The sequence below is a fragment of the Capra hircus genome, chromosome 3 (genome assembly GCF_001704415.2).
Source record: "Capra hircus breed San Clemente chromosome 3, ASM170441v1, whole genome shotgun sequence".
Taxonomy (NCBI): Eukaryota; Metazoa; Chordata; class Mammalia; order Artiodactyla; family Bovidae; genus Capra; species Capra hircus.
In genome coordinates, this window is record NC_030810.1 from 97,470,791 (window position 1) to 97,492,614 (window position 21,824).

The window sequence follows — 21,824 nt, forward strand, 5'->3', positions numbered from 1 at the left end:
CCAGAGTGGGTTGCCATTTCCTTCTCCAGGGGATCTTCCCAACCCAGGGATCGAACGCAGGTCTCCTGTATTGCAGTCAGACTCTTTACTGACTGATCTATGCCGGAAGCCCGACCACACTATGAAATGGGTCAAATTCAAGAATCTTGGAACTTGTAAAGGTTGTACTGGAGGGTAGGGGGGACGTAAACAGAAATTTGAATATCAGAACTAACAGCATTTTGTATCCAAAAACCGAAATAAAGCACCTATCTAAATTAAGCTGCTAAAACAGAATGGGACTTTTCATTAAGGCAGAGTCAGAAGGTTAGAGACTTCACACGTGAGATCAAAGAAAGCAACAGTTAACGGCTTGTGTACACTTATTTTTAAACAATTCCTGAGTGCCTAATTGTATGCCAGACACTGAGCTAGGTAATGAAGATGAATAACATTCCCAGAAACCTGTGGCCCTTATCAACCCTCAGACCAAACACTGTCTGTAAGTAAACAGCAGCTCCTGTATGAATTACATAATTTAAAAAAAACAACAAAAAAAAACTTTCTCAGGAGGAAGTGATGCTCTTGGCAGACAAAAAAAGGCACTATTTCTGTGCTACTATCGGGCATATGTGGTAATATGGCTGAACCAGTTATTTAAAAACTGAAACCTTTTCTCACAGATCAGCAAATAGCAGGTTTTCTGAGCTATCGCTCTTCAACCCGCACCTCCTATCAAACTGCGCCAAAACTCTACTGGTACCACTTCGGCTGTTTATCCAGATTAGCTTCTGATTGGTCAGATTCCATGCCAGTCGGTTTCAAAAGCTCCGTCTCCCAGGTGGCCATTGGCTACCTCCAGGGACTCCCAGAATGAGCCCCGCCTTCCATCCTGGCGCCCGCCCATCGGCCCCACCTCAAGCCTGCTTCTTCTGGCTACCCTGGTGATTCGGAAGCGGCGATCAGGCTGCGAATATGTTGATGCCCTCAGAGCTGATGGTTATTTTGAATTATCACCCCTGACTAAACTGTCCTACAACGTGAGCTCCCATAAAGCAGAACTTTCATTTTGTTCAACCTTAAGTTCGTTCACAATCTTTACCTGAGTTGTCCCCACACAGTCCAGACATTAAAGTGAAAGTAAGGATTTGGGTGAGAAAGGAGGAAAAATGAACAAGCACACTGTAAGTAATGTGAAAGCCACTATTTAAAATAATTACCACCTTAGATAGCCTGCTTCAAATGTCCAGGCTAAGCAAAACTACTCCCTGCCTTTAGAAGCTACCTCGTGAAACTTTCATTATTTTTGTCCAATTTCTCTGCTTTGTTGGGAAAGCTAGGCAGAGACCACCAGGCCCATCCCTTGGATTTTGAGATAGTGGGGTTGTGAAGATAATTGGAATAGTTTTGATAGGATCTAAAATATTTTATTGAACTTAAAAGTTGTAACATTTCTTTTTTACCCTCATAGCCTCTAAAATCTTTCAGAGCAGTAACAGAAGTCATTTGTTATCTCCCGGAGCCTAGTGTTCTGTTTCCCTAGGAACCTAGCAAATGCTCAATTAATGTTTTTTGAATAGATGACTGAACGAATGGCATACTCATGGACTGAGACAATTCTTCACCGGTTGTATACAGTATACTAGGACTTTCCAGATGGCACCAGTGGTAAAGAATCCAACTGTCAATGCAGGAGACCAGAGACATGGGTTCCATCCCTGGGCTGGGAAGATTCCCCTGGAGTGGGAAACAGCAACTCACTCCAGTATTCTTACCTGGACAATTCCATGGACAGAGGAGCTTGGTGGGTACAGTCCACGTGTTTGCAAAGAGTCAGACTGGAATGAGCACGTACAGCATAATTCACAGTTGGCAAAGCCAAAAGCTTAGCCTCATTGCACCAGTGCTGGATTGAATTCAGAGACAGAATTTGCGCTTATCCTTCAAAAACTGTGTTTCCCCAATTTGGGAGAATTTGGTGCAGTTTTATAGCAACGGTTCAAGGGCAAGGATGCTGGGAAAAGGATCAGGGGGTATAAGCAGAGCCTAGACCTGGTAGTCTCTTGCTGAGCTTCTCCGGTTCTTTTAATCTAACCTCAGGTGGTCTTCTCTGGAATGAAGAATGCTAACGTCTTCCTTTTGTTGGAGGTTTTAGTTCTATAAAGAGCTCAAAGATTCTGTTACGTGTGTCCCCCGTGGTGGAACCAGGACCCTAGCCCAGGGCTGCACTGTTGTTCCGAGTGTTGTTTGGCTTCCTCCTCTTATACCTCTTCGCCTCCTGCTTCTTTACTCTCTTCTACCCATACTTGTGTGTCGGAAATGAGCAAACAACTTTCCTTCTGAGTGATTTTCTTTACAACCTTAAGGGTCAGAGCTTTCAGTTATTATTAGTCTTTATTATGCTCCCTTGTTTAAAGGGATTAAAATACATGGGTCAAATTACAAATGAAAGAGGGCATATTAGTACTGCCCATGGAAATAAAAAGGATTATAAGGGAATGCTATGTATAATTGTATGCCAACAAATTAGATAAACTAGATGAAAAGGACACATTCCGGAAAAACACAAGCTACTTAAACTGATTCAATGAGAAACAGAAAACCTGAATAGACCTATAACAAGCAATTAAATGAGTAGTAGTAGTAATAGTAGTCAGAGAAGGCAATGGCAACCCACTCCAGTACTCTTGCCTGGAGAATCCCAGGGAAGGTGGGTCTTGGTGGGCTGCCGTCTATGGGGTTGCACAGAATTGGACACGACTGAAGCGACTTAGCAGCAGCAGCAGCAGTAGTAGTAAAACTTCCCACAAGGAAGAGTTATGGTCCAGATGGCTTAACTTGTGAATTTTAGCAATTGTTTAAAGAATGCTAATACCTTGCAAATTCTTCCCCCTACCAAAAAAAAAAAAAAAAAAAAAAAAGAGAGTGTGAACGCCTCCTTGCTCATTTTATGAGGCCACTATTACTCAAAGACTTCACAAGAAATGAAAATGACAGACCAATATACCTTATATAAAGATAAGTAGCAAAATAGTAGTAAACTTTTCCCAGAAGCAAGTAAAATGGATTATACAATAATGACCATGTGAGATTTACCCTGGAAACACAAGGTTGGTTTAACATATGAAAATCAATATATGTAATGTACCTATTAGTGGAATAATGGACAAAACTCAAGTGTTCATCTCAAAAAATGAAAAAAAGCATTTGAGAAAATATAACACTTTTTTCTCTTAAAAACAATCAACAAACTAGGACTAGAAGAGGTATTCGTCAACCTGATTAATTGACATTTATAAAAAAACCCTGCAACTAATATGATACTTAAAAGTGAAAGACTGAAAGCTTTCTCTCTAAAATTGGGAACAAGACAAAAATGTCCACTCTCCCCACTTCTCCTCAACATTACATTTGAAGTTCTTACTGGAGCAATTAGACAAGAAAAAGAAATAAAGCCAACAACATGTGAAAGGAAAAAGTAACTCTAAATCTGTTTGCAGATGGCTTGATCTTGTACATAGAAAATTCGAAAGAGCCCACACAAAAAATTATAATTAATAAGTGAATTTGTCAGAATTGTAGGGTACAAAATCAATTGTAACTGCACTAGAAATTAATAATTCCAAAATAAAATTAAGAATGTAATTTCACTTATAACAGCACCAAAATAAATGAAATATGTAGGTAAATCTAACAAAAGAAGTAAGCTTGTTTTTCCTTTTGAATCAATACTTTATTTTCTCAACATATACAGTAATATTCTTTCCTTAGAAATTTTTTATTGGCATAAGCATATGCGCATGCTAAGTCGCTTCAGTTGTGTCCAGCTTTTTGCGACCTTATGGACTGTAGCCCGCCAGGCTCCTCTGTCCATGGGATTGTCCAGGCAAGAATACTGGACTGGGTGGTCATGCCCTCCTCCAGAGGATCTTTTGTACTCAGGGATCGAAACCGCATCTTGTATGTCTCCTGCATTGGCAGGCGGGTTCTTTACCACTAGTGCCACCTGGGAAACCCTGATTATTCTCTAGCACTTGATTTGGAAAGAAATCCCAGGATGAATATGGAGCTCATTTCATGTGCTTCTCTCTCCTTAAGAATGATAGATTCAAATCCTGCCTGCTTAGGTTACTCATTAGTTCTTCCAAGAGTTGTTTTGGTATTTTTCTATATTTATATCTTTTTGTCCTGGTGTGCTGCAGTCCATAGGGTCTCAAAGAGTCAGATACGACTGGGTGACTGAACAACAACAACATATTTATATATATGTATGTGTGTGTGTGTGTATATATATATATATATATATATGTAATACTTACATATTTGTAAGTATTTATATATTCTATTGTACCCTACTCCCCAACCCAAGGTGGGAAAAGTCACTCTGATACATGCTCCTCCATCCTAGCTAAAACTGGGTGTTTCAATACGTCTTAGCTTTTGAGTTTGCTGTGACTTCATTGAACTATTTATCTGCCTCAACTAATGAAAATGGCATATACATTTTAAATTTGGGAACCCCATTCCTTTTAATTTGTGCATTAGATAAAATCTACCTCTAGTCTATGGGCAAAGCCAAAGTCCAGGTCTGCTAGGAAAGCAACTTCTACTAAGTAATAGTATTGCTGTTGTTCAGTTGCTCAGTCGTGTCTGACTCTTTGCAACCCCATGGACTGCAGCACCCCAGGCTTTTCTGTCCTGCACCATCTCCCAGAGTCCACTGAAACTCATGTCCATTGAGTTGCTGATGCCATCCAACCACCTCATCCTCTGTCGTCCCTGTCTCTTGCCTTTGATCTTCCCAGCATCAGGGTCTTTTCTAATGAGTCAGCTCTTCCCATCAGGTGGCCAAAGTATTGGAGCTTCTGCTTCAGCATCAGTCCATTCAACGAAAATTCAGGGTTGATTTCTTTTAGGATTGACTGGTTTGTTCTCCTTGCTGTCCAAGGGACTCTCAAGAGTCTTCTCCACTACCACAGTTTGAAGGCATCAATTCTTCAGTGCTCAGCCTAATAGGATTAGAAGCCAGATTTTAGAGAATTAGGTGGTAAACAATGTATGTAAGTCAAGAGGTATAGACATCAAATGTATACAGTGTATGTAAGCAAACCGGTTATGAAGGGAAATGAGAGATATGGTGGTGGTTAGAAGGGCAAGGGAAATGAGAGATATGATAGAGGTTAGAGGGAGAAGTCTTTGTTTTAGGGATGAGGAAATGTGAACGTGTTTATAGGCTCAGTATAGAGCTAACAGAAAAGAGGTGGCCAAAAAATATTAAGCCAACAAAAGATAATTAAGAATTTTCTAGTAGAGATGAGGGTCTTTCAGGGTGGCTCAGTGATAAAGAATCCACCTGCCAAGCAGGAGACACAGGTTCAATCCCTGGGTCAGGAAGACCCCTGGGAGAAGGAAATGTCAACCCACTCCAGTATTCTTGCCTAGGAAATTCCATGGACAGAGGAGCCTGGCAGACTCCAGTCCAAGAAGTCAGAAAGGAGTTGCACATGACTAAACAACTAAACAAGAACAAAAAGAAGAGATGAGAGTCGTAAATTGCTTCAGTAGGAAGCACAAGCTGGAATCAAGATTGCCCAGAGAAATATCAATAACCTCAGATATGCAGATGACAGCACCCTTATGGCAGAAAGTGAAGAGGAACTCAAAAGCCTCTTGATGAAAGTGAAAGAGGGGAGTGAAAAAGTTAGCTTACAGCTCAACATTCAGAAAACCAAGATCATGGCATCTGGTCCCATCACTTCATGGGAAATAGATAGGGAAACAGTGGAAACAGTGTCAGACTTTATTTTTGGGGGGCTCCAAAATCACTGCAGATGGTAACTGCAGCCATGAAATTAAAAGACACTTACTCCTTGGAAGAAAAGTGATGACCAACCTAGATAGCATATTCAAAAGCAGAGACATTACTTTGCCAACAAAGATCCGTCTAGTCAAGGGTATGATTTTTCCTGTGGTCATCTATGGATGTGAGAGTTGGACTATAAAGAAAGCTGAGCACCAAAGAATTGATGCTTTTGAACTGTGGTGTTGGAGAAGACTCTTGAGAGTCCCTTGGACTGCAAGGAGATCCAACCAGTCCATTCTAAAGGAGATCAGCCCTGGGCATTCTTTGGAAGGACTGATGCTAAAGCTTAAACTCCAGTACTCTGGCCACCTCATGCGAAGAGTTGACTCATTGGAAAAGACTCTGATGCTGGGAGGGATTGGGGGCAGGAGGAGAAGGGGACGACAGAGGATGAGATGGCTGGATGGCATCACCAACTCGATGGACGTGAGTCTGAGTGAACTCTGGGAGATGGTGATGGACAGGGAGGCCTGGCGTGCTGCGATTCATGGGGTCGCAAAGAGTTGGACACCACTGAGCGACTGAACTGAACTGAAGATAGATTAGGGGGAAGAAAAGATATGTAAAGATACAGATTAAGTTAGGTTTGAAAGAAAGAACAATGAGATACCTGATAGTGTCATTTTCTGGAAGCAGCTGGAATCATGACGGGAGCGACCACTTAAAGAAATAGTAAAGAAGTGGAATTAAAGACTGGATGAGTTGCATGAGGAAGATACATCTCTGATGATACCCAGTTCGAGGGCTCAGGCAACTTTGTGGATGGTAGTGTTGGAGTTAATAAAACAGAAGAATCAACAGCAGACTTGGGAGAAAAACAATGACTGAAGAGTTCAGCTTTATTCTCACTGAGTTAATGATAGTGACTATTGCCTATGAACCTTGGGATCCATACTATGCACTAAAAGATAAACCTTGTCCCTTTTAGGCCTTGCAAATTATAATGGGATTTTGTTTCTTGTTGTTTCAGTTCAGTTCAGTCGCTCAGTCATGTCTTTGCAACCCCATGAATTGCAGCACGCCAGGCCTCCCTGTCCATCACCAACTCCTGGAGTTCACTCAAACTCATGTCCATTGAGTCAGTGATGCCATCCAGCCATCTCATCCTCTGTTGTCCCCTTTTCCTCCTGCCCCCAATCCCTCCCAGCATCAGAGTCTTTTCCAATGAGTCAGCTCTTCACATGAGGTGGCCAAAGTACTGGAGTTTCAGCTTTATCATCATTCCTTCCAAAGAACACCCAGGGCTGATCTCCTTTAGAATGGACTGGTTGGATCTCCTTGCAGTCCAAGGGACTCTCAAGAGTCTTCTCCAACACCACAGTTCAAAAGCATCAATTCTTTAGCGCTCAGCTTATGTCTGACTCTTTTGTGACCCCATGGACTGTAGCCAGCAAGGCTCCTGTGTTCATGGGATTCTCCAGGCAAGAATGCTGGAGTGTGTTGCCATTTCCTTCTCCAGGGGATCTTCCCGACCCAGGGATAGAACTCACATCTCCTGCATTGGCAGGTGGATTCTTTACCACTGAGCCACCAAGGAAGCCCTACAATGGGGTTACCTCCCTATAAGCCCATCATAAAGCAATAATATCTTGTCAAAAGGCATTTTGTATACCTAACCGACCAAACATCACAGCTTAGCCCAGACTGCCTTAAACATGCTCAGAACACCTAATTAGCCTACAGCTGGGCAAAATCATCTAACACAAAGCCTGTTTTATAATAGTGTTGAATATCTCATGTAATAATTTATTGACTGTTATACTGAAAGTGAAAAACAGAATGGTTGTATGGGTACAGAGTGGTTATAAATGTACCTGACTGGGAGCCCAGCATCACCAGAGAGTATTACCCCATATCTCTAGTCCAGGAAAAGATCAAAATTCAAAATTCTAGATCTGGTTTCCAGTGAATGCATCTCACGTTCACACCATGGTAAAGTCCAAAAATCGTTAAGCAGAACCAGTAAGGTGAGACTGCTGGTATAGGATGGTACAGTAGAAGCATTCTGCGTTGCTGGAGACTCAGTTTCCATTCTTAGAAAACACTGGACTATAAGAAAACGGGTTTTCCGAACAAACATTAAGTGGAAGATTTATTTGATCAATGACCTTTTTTTTTAAATCATGAAAACACTCTTTTGATTTGATAGCAGATACCAAGTTATATATATTTTACTAAGAGCTCTTCGTGGAAAATGGCAATCAGAAAGTCTCAATTGAAAGAAAAATTGAGGTTGTTTATGAGAAAGGTTTTTATAATAACTAAAGGGAAAATTGAAAGAAAAGATTTTAAAAGAGGGAAAGAAGGCTAGACAACAAACCTGGAGAAGTAATGATTCTGAGGAGAGAATAATGTAAAATATAAGAGGATGATGGATTTGGAGGGTGGAGAACAAAAACCAGGAATATATGGAGAGAAGCAGTGAGAGAAGGAGAAACTTTTTGAGGTTGGAAATTGAGGACAGTGACAATGGAGCAGATAGGAAGAAAACAGAAAGGAGGTCTGGAAATGAAAAGCTCTCCAGGTTGAGGTAGTGGGTGGGAGAGAAGGGGGAGATGACAGAGGGTGCAGAGGCAGCGGCGAGTGTTTGTGGGAGAGGGACCGAAGCAATCTGGGCGGAGCAGGTGGCGGAGGCAGCGCGGAGGAGGCCTGGCCTTCCCAGGTCTGCACCGTGCCAGGGGCAACTGAGTGGGTAGCATCCTCGCCCAGATGATGCGTCCTGGCCGTGCAGGAAGACCTTAGGAAAACCAAGCAGGGACGGTAACTAGGACTGGGCTGGCTAGGGCCGGGAAATTCATGAAGAGGACTGACAGCGGGTCCTGCTGCCGCCGCCGCTGCGACTGCGGCTGCTGCTGCCGCGCGGTCCGCCGGGCGCACCACGCGCCCTACTGGTCCAGGGACGCGGCGCGAATCCCGCTGTCCTCGCGGCAGTCTCCCGGCCGGGAACGACGGCATCCAGAGCCGGCCGGGAGCTGGGCAGCAGCGGCCGAGGAGGAAGAGGCAGCCGCGGCAGCCGCACCCTGGATGAGGTGAGAGCACCGCGGGAGCCCGGAGGCTGCAGACTGCGCCGGGAGTGGCGGCGCCACTGGTTTAGGGGAACCGCCTTCGGGGCTGGGAATCAGGGCTGGAGACCCGGGCGCTTCGGAGGGGTTGACACAGAGTGACATTAGTTTGGAGAAGGTTGAAGGGCACGACTGGGGACTGGGGGATGATGGGGCTGGTGGCGGGGGCGGAGGGGGAACGACAGTAGGGGGTTGCCTGGAAATACAGGTGTGGCGCTGGATTGGCCCTGGACTAAAGCGTAGGAAACTCAGTCTCTACCCCTAAGGTCTTCGCTTAACGTGTAGTCAGGGGCTCTGTTGACGGAGATGAGATTGAAGGCCGTGCCTGCTGGGTCAAGTCAAACAAGAGATGGAACACAGGATTCAGAAGGCCATGCCAGGTTGAAAGCACTAAGGATGCTAAAAGAAGATAAAGGACCAGGAAATGCATGTGGGGGTACAGTTGAAAGCACTGCCTTATCTTATTCCTGCCCCCTCCTCCTCCCCGCCCCATCTTAGATACAGGCAGCAGGGTGGGGGTAGTGATGGTTCCTTCCTCCTAGGCTCTCTTTTCCTGAAGAGCTGGGGCCCTGCCTGTTGACTGGCTGGATGATGCCTAGCAGGACGAGCCCCACATAAACCCAGTCACTTCCGTTGGTCTGGCTTGGAAGACCCCACCCATCAAGCCCAAATTTTCTTAGCAGCAGCAGAATGAAAATCTGCCATATATTATTATTTTTTTTTTTGGACAAGAGACAGATTGTGCTGCTGACTTCTTGAAATAAATCTCTCTGTGTTGGAGCATCTTTAGCTTATCCTTTAATGGGAAGCTAGTACTCATAAATCAAACTACAGGGCAATATTGATTTCAGCATGGAGGCCGCCATTAACTAATGGGGGAATCTGAAAAAAATTCATTTCTGTAGGCCTGTTTCCTATGCATAAAATCAGAATTTGGGTCTTTTGAGTATTAATTACAGATTTGCATATTAATAGAATCTGTATTTTGTGTTCAAGACTATGTGAACGAGGAAACAATTTATTCAGACACTTGATTGTGTTTATTCATCACACTGTTCATTGTTTATTTGAGAAAACTGAGTCAGGCTATTCAGTTAACAGCGTTTAAAGGAATCACAATTATGAAGAAATCCAGGATAAATTACTGCCTTGAAAGATGGAAAGAGGCAAGAAGTAGTCATTTTTTGATTTTTTATAAAGTGGAATTTTGGCCCAAACTTAATTACCTTTTAAACATGTTCTATCGATGGTGTGTTGAATAATTTTCAACAATACTTTGGAAACTTGTTTAAAGCCTGAAACAAAAAATTAATCTGAATATATTTAAATTTTAAATTCTTCTTTACTATTTTATATATGCTAGGGTGAACACTTTTCATCAAAAGAAGCATTGTCATTGCAAAATTTTAAATGAGTCATGACTCTGTATCATAAACATGTGATTTGTCTGTTTTTGGTAACAAAAAGATTTGTTGGGTTAGAATTAGGTTCTCTATATTGTGGCTTAATTGTTAAAATAGATGGATATGCTTTTGTTATTCCCTTAATAATTATTCATCTGACAGATCTCTACATTCATCTTAGTTGATGTGATGATGAGCCTTGAAATGTTTTTAAACATTTCAGGAATGCCCTGAAGTCAGAACTTCACTGAGGTTGATGCTACTGTGACCTTATTTAAAAATCAGATCTCCAGGAATGTGCAACATACTTTTCACATTCCTATCTTAGCTCTAGTACTAGAAGTTTATGAGTATTAGAGGCTTCCACTTAGGAGAAAGTATCTTTGGTATCCAGTTTTCTAACTCTTGATCAACTAAAAATGTAAGAAAGCAGCTCATTTTTTAATATTTAAATTTATTTTTAATTTTTGCTTTACAGTATTTTGTTGGTTTTTGCCATACATCAACATGAATCAGCCATAGATATATGTATGTTCCCTCCCTCTTGAACTCCCTCCCACCCCCACCCCATTTCACGCCTCTAGGTTGTCACAGAGCAAGTGATTTGAGCTCTGCCATGCAGCAAATTTCCACTGGCCATCTAATTTTACATATGGTAATGTATATGTTTCAGTGCTACTGTCTCAATTCATCCGACACTCTCCTTCCCTCACTGTGACCGCAAGTCTGTTCTCTCTGCCTGCGTCTCCATTGCTGACCTACAAATAGGTTCATCGGTACCATCTTTCTAGATTCCATATATAAGCATTGCTGCTACTGCTGCTAAGTCGCTTCAGTCGTGTCCGACTCTGTGCGACCCCATAGATGGCAGCCCACCAGGCTCCCCCATCCCTGGGATTCTCCAGGCAAGAACACTGGAGTGGGTTGCCATTTCCTTCTCCAACGCATGAAAGTGAAAGTGAAGTCACTCAGTCGTGTCCGACTCTTAGCGACCCCATGGACTACAGCCCACCAGGCTCCTCCATCCATGGGATTTTCCAGACAAGAGTACTGGAGTGGGTTTCCACTGCCTTTTCCGAGTATATGATATTTGTTTTTCTCTTTTTGACTTACTTCACACTGTGTAATAGGCTCTAGGTTCAGCTCCCTCTTTAGAACTAACTCAAATGCACTCCTTTTTATGGCTGAGTAATAGTCCATTGTATATATGAAAGCAGCTCATTTTAATTCAGTGTTTTTAAATCAAGCAATGATGGTGGAGGTCAGCACAAAATTGGATGCAAACTACCCTCAGGTAGTCAAGAACCTATCGTTCTAAACTCTGCTTACCTATGTAACTACAGTGTGGAATAAGTGTAATAATAGTAAGCTGGACTATGGAAAAATAAATAAATGCAAAGATCTCTCCAAGGAAAGCTGACTCTGTCCCAAGAGATCATGCAAGGTGACATTATTGTGCAAACTGTGCTTTAGTTGTTGAGTCGGTTTCTCAGACTGATTATTAAATTCACATGGCTACTATATAAAGCCAGGATGGCAAATTACTAATTTACAATGAGGAGTCATTTTAGGGAACTAGATCCACTCTTTTATGTCAGTGAGTTCTCTTGGCATACTTGCCGCATTTGGAAGCCAAATTGTAGTTAAAAGGTTGTTTGTGGAACTTGGATTTAGAATTGCTGTTGTGTGTGTGTGCTCAGTTGTGTCCGACTCTTTGCAACTCTATGGACTATAGCCCCTCCAGGCTCCTCTGTCCATGGGACTTTTTAGGCAAGAATACTGGAGTGGGTTGCCATTTCCTGCTCCAAGCGATCCTCCTGGCCCAGAAATCAAACCTGTGTCTCCTGTTTCTCTTGCATTGGCGGGTGGATTCTTTACCACTGAGCCACCTGGGAAACCCAAATTTAGAATCAGGAGAATTAATCAGTGAATTCTAAATTAAGGAAAAATAACTTTGATCAGAGTATCAGAGGATATAAATGGGTTCTTTCTTCCCTGGATGGTGAGTGTCATTAAGGATCAACCTTTCTTCTCATGTGGACCTTCTTTTTTTCTCTGACATGCTAATATTTTCAGGTAATTGTTTGTTTGGTTTGGGATTCTTTATGTCTGTTTCAAGTGCCTGCACATTTCTGCTCTGAACCAGTTTGTCTTCACTGTCAAGTTTAGACTCCAAATGGCAAGGTGACTTTGCTTAGGTAAAAGTCATCACGGGGATAGGAAAATGGGGTTGGGAGACGTTGCTAAAGCCCCTATAAGCTGGTAATATGAACCACGTTGTTTATGGCAACTGGATACAGTGCTAAGAGGCAGAGAATTAGAGAGGGCTTCACACACACACACACACACACACACACACACACACACACACACACACAAGCACGCGCGCGTGATGAACTTTTTCTAGTGTAGCAAGATAAGGAAGCCAGAGTTGGGTGGGAAGTAAATTTTAGCAGAGGGATATAAGTGAATGTATGGCCTTGGGAAAAAGGCCTTATTCAGGTGAGACCCATGCTGTGCTAGAACTTTTCCATGATGATTTAATTCAGAGGTGACCCTTTTGCAAGTACACAACTATTTAAAAAAGAGGAATTAAGTGAATTGCCAGCTGATGGTAATGTGCTTCAATGTGCACTTGTTTTTGCCCCCTTTTAAAAAATTTTATTGAAGTGTAGTTGATTTACAATCTCATGTTAATTTCTGCTGTACAGCGAAGGAACTATGCTTAATATTCTATAATGTGCACTTTTGAAGCCTAGCAGATTGCACATTCTAGGTGGATAGCCTGGAACCAGCAGATAGCTGTCAGAGTTATGGGTGAGGGATGATGTCAGAGAAGGACCAGTGCGTTTCTAATATCAAATGTCAGCCATTATGTCTCTTTATCCATCTCTCTTTCTGTTTTTTTTTTTTTTTACTGCTTTAATGAGATATAATTGACATAGAATAAGCTGGGCAAATTTAAAATATACAATTTGAAAAGTTTATTTATGTAGGTATATATTTGTGAAATATATATGTATGTACATATTTATGAAAGCATTACATGTCCATCATCCTAAAAAGTTTTCTTCTGCCCTGTTATAATCCCTACCTTCGCCGCCTCCTGCCCCACTAACACACAGGAAACCACTGATCCTTTTGTCGCTACATGATAGTTTGCATTTTCTATAATTTTGTATAAGTGGGATCATACAGTATGTATTCTTTGTTTTTGCCTGGCTTCTTTCACGCACTTATTACTTAACTCACAGTTATTTTAAGATTTATCCATGCTGTTGTAGGTATTAATCATTCATTTTCTTTCATTGCTGAGAAGTATTCCATTGTATGGCTATGCCACAGTTTATTGATTCACTAACTGTGGGGTTGTTTCCTGTAAAGTGGCTGTTACGAATGAAGCTGCTATGAACATTTGTGTACTAGTCTTTGTGTGTGCATATGCTTACATTTCTCTTGGATGAATTTCTAGAAGTAGAACAGTAGGTAGATGTTTAACTTTTTAAGAAATTGCAAAATCCTGCGTCAAAGGTATTTTACCTTTTACATTCCCAGTAAAGATGTATGAAGGTCCCTATTTCTCCACATCCTTGCCAACATTTATTACTGTCTTATTTATTATGGCCATTCTAGTAAATGTGAAATAGTATCTTACATCTGCATTTCCCATTGACTACCGATGTTGAACATCTTTTCATGTGCTTTATTATTATCTGTATATTTTTATGAAGTGTTTGTTGAAATTTTATGCCCATTTTAATGGAGTTGTTTGCTTTTTTATTGTAAAATTTGAGTTCTCTATTCTAAATACAAGTTTTATTATATATGTACATTGTGAATATTTTCTCCCCATCTACAGTTCATCTTTTCATTTTAGTAATAGTGTCTTTTGAAGGCCAGAAGTTTTAAAAATTTTGCTAAAGTTAAGTCCAGACTGTCACATTTTTCTTTAAAGATTTTGCTTTTAATGTTATTAATATACCTAAGAAACCATTACTTAACCCAAGGTCACAAAATATTCTCCTATGTTTTCTTCTAGAAGTTGCATAGTTTTATGTTTTACATTTAGGTCTATGATCCATTTTGAGTTAACTTTTGTATATAGTACAAGGTTTTGATCAAGGTTCATTTTTTGCATATAGTGTTCTTTCAGCACTGTTTGTTAAGAAATCTATCCTTTCTCCATTAAATTGCCTTGATACTTTTACTGAAATCAATTGACCATATATTTGTTGTTTAGTCATTAAGTCCTGTCCAACTCTGTGACCCCAGGAACTGTAGCACACCAAGCTTCCCTGTCCTTCACTATCTCCTGGAGTTTACTCAAATTCATGTCCATTGAGTCAGTGATGGCATCCAATCATCTCATCCTCTGTTACCCCTTCTCCTCCTGCCCTCAATCTTTCCCAGCATCAGGGTCTTTACCAGTGAGTAAACTCTTTGCATCAGGTGGCCAAAGTATTGGAGCTTCAGCTTCAGCATCAGTTCTTCCAGTGAATACTCAGGGTTGGTTTCCCTTAGGATTGGCTGGTTTGATCTCCTTGCTGTTCAAGGGACTCTCAAGAGTCTTCTTCAGCACCACAGTTCAAAAGCATCAGTTCTTCAGTGCTCAACCTTATTTATGGTCCAACTCTTACACCTGTGTATGACTACTGGAAAAACCATAGCCTTGACTAGATGGACCTTTGTTGGCAAAGTGATGTGTCTGCTTTTCAATATGCTGTCTAGGTTTGTCATAGCTTTACTTCCAAGAAGCAAGTGTTTTTTAATTTCATGGCCATAGTCATTGTCCACAGTGATTTTGGAGCCCAAGAAAATAGTCTGTCACTGTTTCCACTTTTTCCATGTATATGTGACTCTATATCTGATTTTTCTATTCTATTCCATTGATCTTTTTGTCTATCTTTGAGCCAATACTCTACTATTAATATCTTGATTACTATAGTTTTGTAAGTCTTGAAATAATGTAGTGCAAATTCTCCAATTTCATTCTTCTTATTCAAAATTATTTGGCTGTTCTAGGTTCTTTGCATTCCCATATACATTTTAGATTCCAATTGTCAATATAGATAAAAAGTCTGCTGGGAATTTGAATGGGATTGTACTGAAGTTTATATATTAATTTGGGGAGAATTGATATTTTTAACAGTGTCAGACTTTATTTTTTTGGGCTCCAAAATCACTGCAGATGGTGATTGCAGCCATGAAATTAAAAGACACTTACTCCTTGGAAGAAAAGTTATGAGCAACTTAGATAGCATATTCAAAAGCAGAGACATTACTTTGCCAACTAAGGTTCATCTAGTCAAGGCTATGGTTTTTCCAGTAGTCATGTATGGATGTGAGAGTTGGACTGTGAAGAAGGCTGAACGCCGGAGAATTGATGCTTTTGAACTGTGGTGTTGGTGTTGGAGAAGACTCTTGAGAGTCCCTTGGACTGCAAGGAGATCCAACCAGTCCATTCTAAAGGAGATCAACCCGGGGAATTCTTTGGAAGGAATGATGCTAAAGCTGAAGCTCCAGTACTTTGGCCACCTCATGCGAAGAGTTGACTCATTGGAGAAGACTTTGATGCTGGGAGGGATTAGGGGCAGGAGGAGAAGGGGACAACAGAGGATGAGATGGCTGGATGGCATCACTGACTCTATGGACGCAACTCTGAGTGAACTCCGGGAGATGGTGATGGACAGGGAGGCCTGGCGTGCTGCGATTCATGGTGTCACAAAGAGTCAGACACGACTGAGTGACTGAACTGAACTGATATTTTTAACAATATTGAGTCTTCTGATCCATAACGTGGTATATCTCTTCATTTATTTAGATCAGTGGTTCTCAAACAGGGACAGTTATACCTCATAAAGGACATTTGACAGTATCTGGACACATTTTTTATTGTCCTAACTGCAGCAAAGGTGATTCTGGCATTTAGAAAATAGAAGTCAGGAGTACTGGTTAACATCCTACATTGCACAGAACAGTTCTAACAGTAAAGAACTATATGGCCTAAAACATCAATAATTAGTCAGGCTCTGAAACCCTCATTAAGTTCTTCTTTAATTTCTCTCAGCAATGTTTTTTGTTTTTAATATATAGAATTTACACATCTTATAAAACATTTATCCTTAAATTCTTCATATGTGTATTCTTTTATAAATGATAATGTCTTTAAAATTTCGATTTATGATTGTTTTTGCTGGTTCATATTGATTTTTCATAATTTTATTTAGGTATTCATTTTTGCCTGTGCTGCGTCTTCCCTGCTGCATGGGGTTTTTCTCTGGTTGTGGTGAGCCCTGGCCACTGTCTAGCTGTGGTACGAAGGCTTCCCGCTGAGTTGGCTTCTCCGGTTGCAGAGCACAGGCTCTGGGGCTCTTGGCTGCAGCAGCTGTGGCGTGTGGGCTCAGTAGTTGCAGCTCCTGGGCTCTAGAGCCCCGGTTCAGTTGTTGTGGCCCATGGGCTCAGTTGCTTCATGGCATGTGGAATCTTCCTGGACCAGGGATCAAACCTGTGTCTCCTGCATTGGCAGGCAGAGGCAGATTCTTACCACTGAGCCACCAGGGAAGCCCTATATTGATTTTTGTATACTGACCTTAAATCCTGTAGCTTTGCTAAATGCATTGTTTAGTTATAGTAGATTTTTTTTTGTAGATTCTGTAGAATTTTATACATAAGAAGTACGTCATCCACACAAAGAGAGGAAGAGTAAGAGAGGGAGAGAGAGAGGTTCATTTCTTTCTTTCTAATCTCTATGTCTTTTATATATTTATTTATTTTGCCTTATTGCACTAGCTAGCACCTCTAGCACAAAGTTGAACTGAAATAGTAAAAGCAAACATACTTTGCCTTGTTCCTGATCTTAAGAAGAAGGCATTCATTCTTTTACCATTAAGTATAATGTCACCTATAAGTTTTTCATAGGTACTTTTCATCAGATTGAGGAAGTCTCCTTCCATTCATAATTTTCTGAGAGTTTTCACTAGGAATGGATTTTTGATTTTTCATCTGAATGAGATGCTATATAATTTTTCTTATTTTCTTTTTGATTAATATGATAAATTACATTGATTCTTTTAAGAATGTTAAAATTAACATTGAGATCCTGGAATAAATGCCACTTAGTCATGATATACTCTTCTTTCTATATTGTTGGATTAGAGCTGCTAAAATTTTGTTAAGGATTTTTGCATCTATATTTAGGAGGGATGTTGGTTTGTATTCTTCACGTTGTCTGGATTTCATATAAGGATAATTTTTTCCTCATAAAATGAGTTGGGAAGTAGTCCCTCTTCTTCAATTTTTGGGAGAGAATTTGTGTAGAATTGGCATTATTTCTTCCTTAAATCTTTGATGAACTTCTAAGGAAAATTATTAGCAGGTCTTTCAGTTTCATCTGTGTGGTAGCAGCATGTGTCAGAATTCTGTTCTTTTCTAAGGCTGAATAATATACCATTATATGTATGTATCATATTCTGTTTATCCATTGATTTGCTGATGGACATCTGGGTTGTTCCACATTTGGCCATTTTGGCTATTCCACATTTGTTATGTTGGCCTTCCCAAATTCCTAGTTTTACTTCAACTTAAGGCAATGGCACCCCACTCCAGTACTCTTGCCTGGAAAATCCCATGGATGGAGGAGCGGGGTCGGCTGCAGTCCATGGGGTCGCTAAGAGTTGGACACGAATGAGCGTTGTCACTTTCACTTTCATGCATTGGAGAAGGAAATGGCAACCCACTCCAGTGTTCTTGCCTGGAGAACCCCAGGGACGGGGGAGCCTTGTGGGCTGCTGTCTATGGGGTCACACAGAGTTGGACATGACTGAAGCGACTTAGCAGCAGCAGCAGCAGGGAGATGACTAGGCTCTGCCTTGATTCCCTCTCATCATTACCAACGATAAACTTTCTCTAAGAAGTAAACTAGGGCAATTGTGTGCTTCACTTCTTTGGTTTATCCTTTCTCTGGGATCACTGTGTTGCCTAATATCCAGTGTCTGAAAATCTTTCTTTCATATATTTTGTCCAGGTTTTCAGTTATTCCCATCAGAGTCATGTGGTAATAAATATGTGCACTGTTACTTCATGCTGTTTGGAAGTAAAATTGTCTTTCTAGTTATATTTTAAATTGCATTTTTCAACCCTGACTACACATTTGAATTACCTAGGGAGGTTTAAAAAAAACTGAGGTACAGGCTCCACTCTAGACCAGTGAAATCAGACTCTTTCAGACTGAGGTCCTAACTTCATGTGCAAAAGCACTCATGTACAACAAATTTAGAGAACCACTGAATTAAACAAATGAAAAATAAATTGTGTTCTGTCACTCCAACCAAGACAAAAGGTGGTTGGGTTTTTGTTTTTGTTAAGCAGTGTGGAGCTATGGAATGTTTTAAAGCAGGACATTGAGATACGTAGATCTTTGTTTTAGAACTACAAGTGTGACAGCTGTATGGGAGGTGAGGTGAAGTGGGTTGACTGAAAAGATGGGATAACAGATAAAAGAGGCTGTTATGAATGGTTTAGTGTTTGAGGTTATGAGATCTGAACTTAGTGGCAGTAGGAACAGTGAAGAAGGGATAAATTTGAGAATTTCTGAGGTAGGATTGATGGTACTTGTTAATCAATGAAGTATGGGAAATGAAGAAGGGAAAGGAAACAAGAATTACTCTTAAATTTCTAGGTCAACTATGGAATGATTGCTAATGTCATGTACTGAGGGATAATATGGTATGAAAAGTAGGTATCAGGGAAATGAATTGCTTTCATGTGGGACATCCAGAAGGAGATGCCTTACAGGACTGTCTCCTGACCACTGTATTTTTCTGAAGCATAAAAGAGAGAAAACATTTAAGAGTATATCTTTTGAGTGTGTTGTGTGATTTTGAACAGATGTTCAAACAGATGTATCTTTCTGCTTTTATCTGATTTAGGTTAATATTAAAGTCTGTTTGCATTTCTTAAGCATACATCAGTTTACATGAGAGTAAAGCTGATATCTCCTAGGTGACAAGATATCACAGCAGGGAGTATTGCAGACATTTGTTTCTCTTTTTCTTTCTTTTTTTTTTTTTTGGCTTTTTAATTTTTTGATGGGGAGACATTTATTCACTCCTCCTTTATTTGGACAGTAACCCTACATTTCCTTTGGAGAATTATCTCTTCTTTGCTATTGCTTTATTAAAGTTTTGATGGAACATTCTGCCCTCTTCTAGATAGATGAGGGTGATGATACCCATAGTGGTACAACTTAACTCTCTGCGTTAACATTGTGTCTTCATGGAGCAAGACAAGAGTGGAAAAAATGGTTGGAGCCAATCGGTTTCTTCTTGTTACTTGGGTTCTTACAGCTTCTCCTACTTCTGTCCCTTCTGAACCTGTTTTTTTTTTTTTTTAAGTTTCAACTGTTCTGTTGATTCTCTAGGTCTCCCCTTTTAGTACAGTCTTTTTAGAAACTAAATTTAGCCAAATTTAGTTCATTCATCTTTTGAAAAATTATATATTCAATGTCAGGCATAATTCTAGATGCTAGAATAGAATGAAGAATAAGATTATCTGATAAAGGCTCTACCCTCACAAGCTTAAGTTTAATGAAGCTGTATCAGGACTGGTGAGGAGATAGACAGTAAACAAGTAAATAAATATACAAATAAAGTGATTTCTCACAATAATAAGACTTAAAAATAAAATTAAGCCATTGTAGAAAGGAACTGAGGCAGATGTTGTTTAGTTGCGTCCAACTCTTTGTGATCCCTGGACCGTAACCCACTAGGCTCCTCTGTCCCTGAGATTTTTCAGGCCAGAACACTGGAGTCACCATTTCCTTCTCTAGAGGATCTCCCCAATCCGGGGATCGAACTTGGCAGGCAGATTCTTTACCACTGAGCCACCAGAGAGGCTTCAAGAGGCACACAGTGGGAGAACTGCAATTGTAAAACTCGTAAGGTAGAAATAAGCTTGTTATGCTTGAGCAACACAAAGAAGACCAGGGCAGCTGGAACATGTTAAACAAAAAGGAGAATGGCAAGAAGATAAGGGAGACGAAGTGCGCTGGGTTAGGTACATGAGACTTGTAGGCCATAAGAAGAAGTTGATTTTATTCTAAGGACATTGGGAAACCAGGAAGCAGGAGCATTATATGATCTGGAAAATGTTTTAAAATATCACTCTGCTACTGCAATACAGACTTTAGGAGTGAAAGAGTGGTTCTAACAGTAGAAGCAGGAAGGGAACTCTGAAAACTTTTAGTAAATGGTACAGATACAAGAAAATGGTGATTTAAATCATGGCAGCAGCAGTGGAGCTGATAAGAAGTGAACAGATTCAGAATATGTTTTGGAAGTAGAGCCAACAGGATTTGTTGGTATACTGGATGAAAAGAATGAAGTTTAGAAGTGAGGTATTACATGCCTTTCAAAAAAGAGTCATTTAAATCTAAAATTGCTCTAAAAATTAAGTCTTTAAACAGAAAAATTTTTTAATGTCAGCTTTTAAAAAAGAGTAATTTGTTCTCCATAGTCTCAGGAATTAGTTTGGGGACGGGCATTGACTCAAGTTAATCCAGACAGGGTTCTTCCGGAGTCTCCTGAAAGTGGCAGCCTTTCTCATGATGAAACTTGACGGAGAATGTAGGTCTGGGACTGCTGGCAGACAACTTGCTAAACTTTTCAGACACAGAAGAAAGCTAGCACAGAAAACAACTGAGAGGAGGGGAGGGAAATCCCTTATTGGAGTCTCTGTATTAAGCTGTATTTGAAACCTCTGGTTGAGGTTTTTGCTTAACCTCAGTTAAGTTTTATCCCCCATCAGCATGAGGGTGGTGGTGGTTAGGTGAGGGGACAAAAGGATGGTGGTCATGCCCATGGAGAAGACTCTTTGTTGTTGTTCATTGCTCAGTCGTGTCCAACTCTTTGCTACCCCATGGACTGCAGCACGCCAGGCTCCCCTGTCCATCACCATCTCCTGGAGCTTGCTCAAACTCATGTCCATTGGGTTGGTTATGCCATCCAACCATCTCATCCTCTGTTGTCCCTTTCTCCTCTTGTCTTCAATCTTTCCCAGCATCAGGGTCTTTTCTAATGAGTCGAGTCTTTTCTAATGAGTCAGCTCTTTGCAGCAGGTGGCCAGAGTATTGGAGCTTCAGCTTCAGCATCAGTCCTTCGTGATGCTTCATAAATATTCAGGATTGATTTCCATTAGGATTGACTGGTTTGATCTCCTTGCATTCCAAGGGACTCTCAAGCGTCTTCTCCAACACCGCAGTTCAAAAGCATCAATTCTTTGGTGCTCAGCTTTCTTTAAAGTCAACTCTCACATCCATACATGACTACTGGGAAAACCATAGTTTTGACTAGACAGACCTTTGTCAGCAAAGTAATGTCTCTGCTTTTTAATATGTTGTATAGTTTTGTCATAGCTTTTCTTCCAAGGAGCAAGCGTCTTTTAATTTCATGGCTGCAGTCACCATCTGCAGTGATTTTGGAGCCCAAGAAAATAAAGAAAAGAAGACCTTGTATAATATTA

General features: G+C 40.7%; 1 protein-coding gene across 5 annotated transcripts in view; it reads left to right on the forward strand.

Annotated features, from left to right (window-relative positions):
• PDE4DIP (phosphodiesterase 4D interacting protein) overlaps positions 8,468-21,824 on the forward strand; it is a 244,857-nt gene continuing 231,500 nt past the window's right edge. For 3 of the 5 annotated variants that reach the window (XM_018045987.1, XM_018045989.1, XM_018045988.1), the window contains exon 1: positions 8,469-8,871. In XM_018045987.1, coding sequence (XP_017901476.1) covers positions 8,639-8,871 — 233 coding nt within the window. In that variant the 5' untranslated portion in view covers positions 8,469-8,638. Of the gene's footprint in view, positions 8,872-21,824 lie in introns of all 5 variants that reach the window. The other 2 variants (XM_018045995.1, XM_018045991.1) reach the window with 1 other exon arrangement.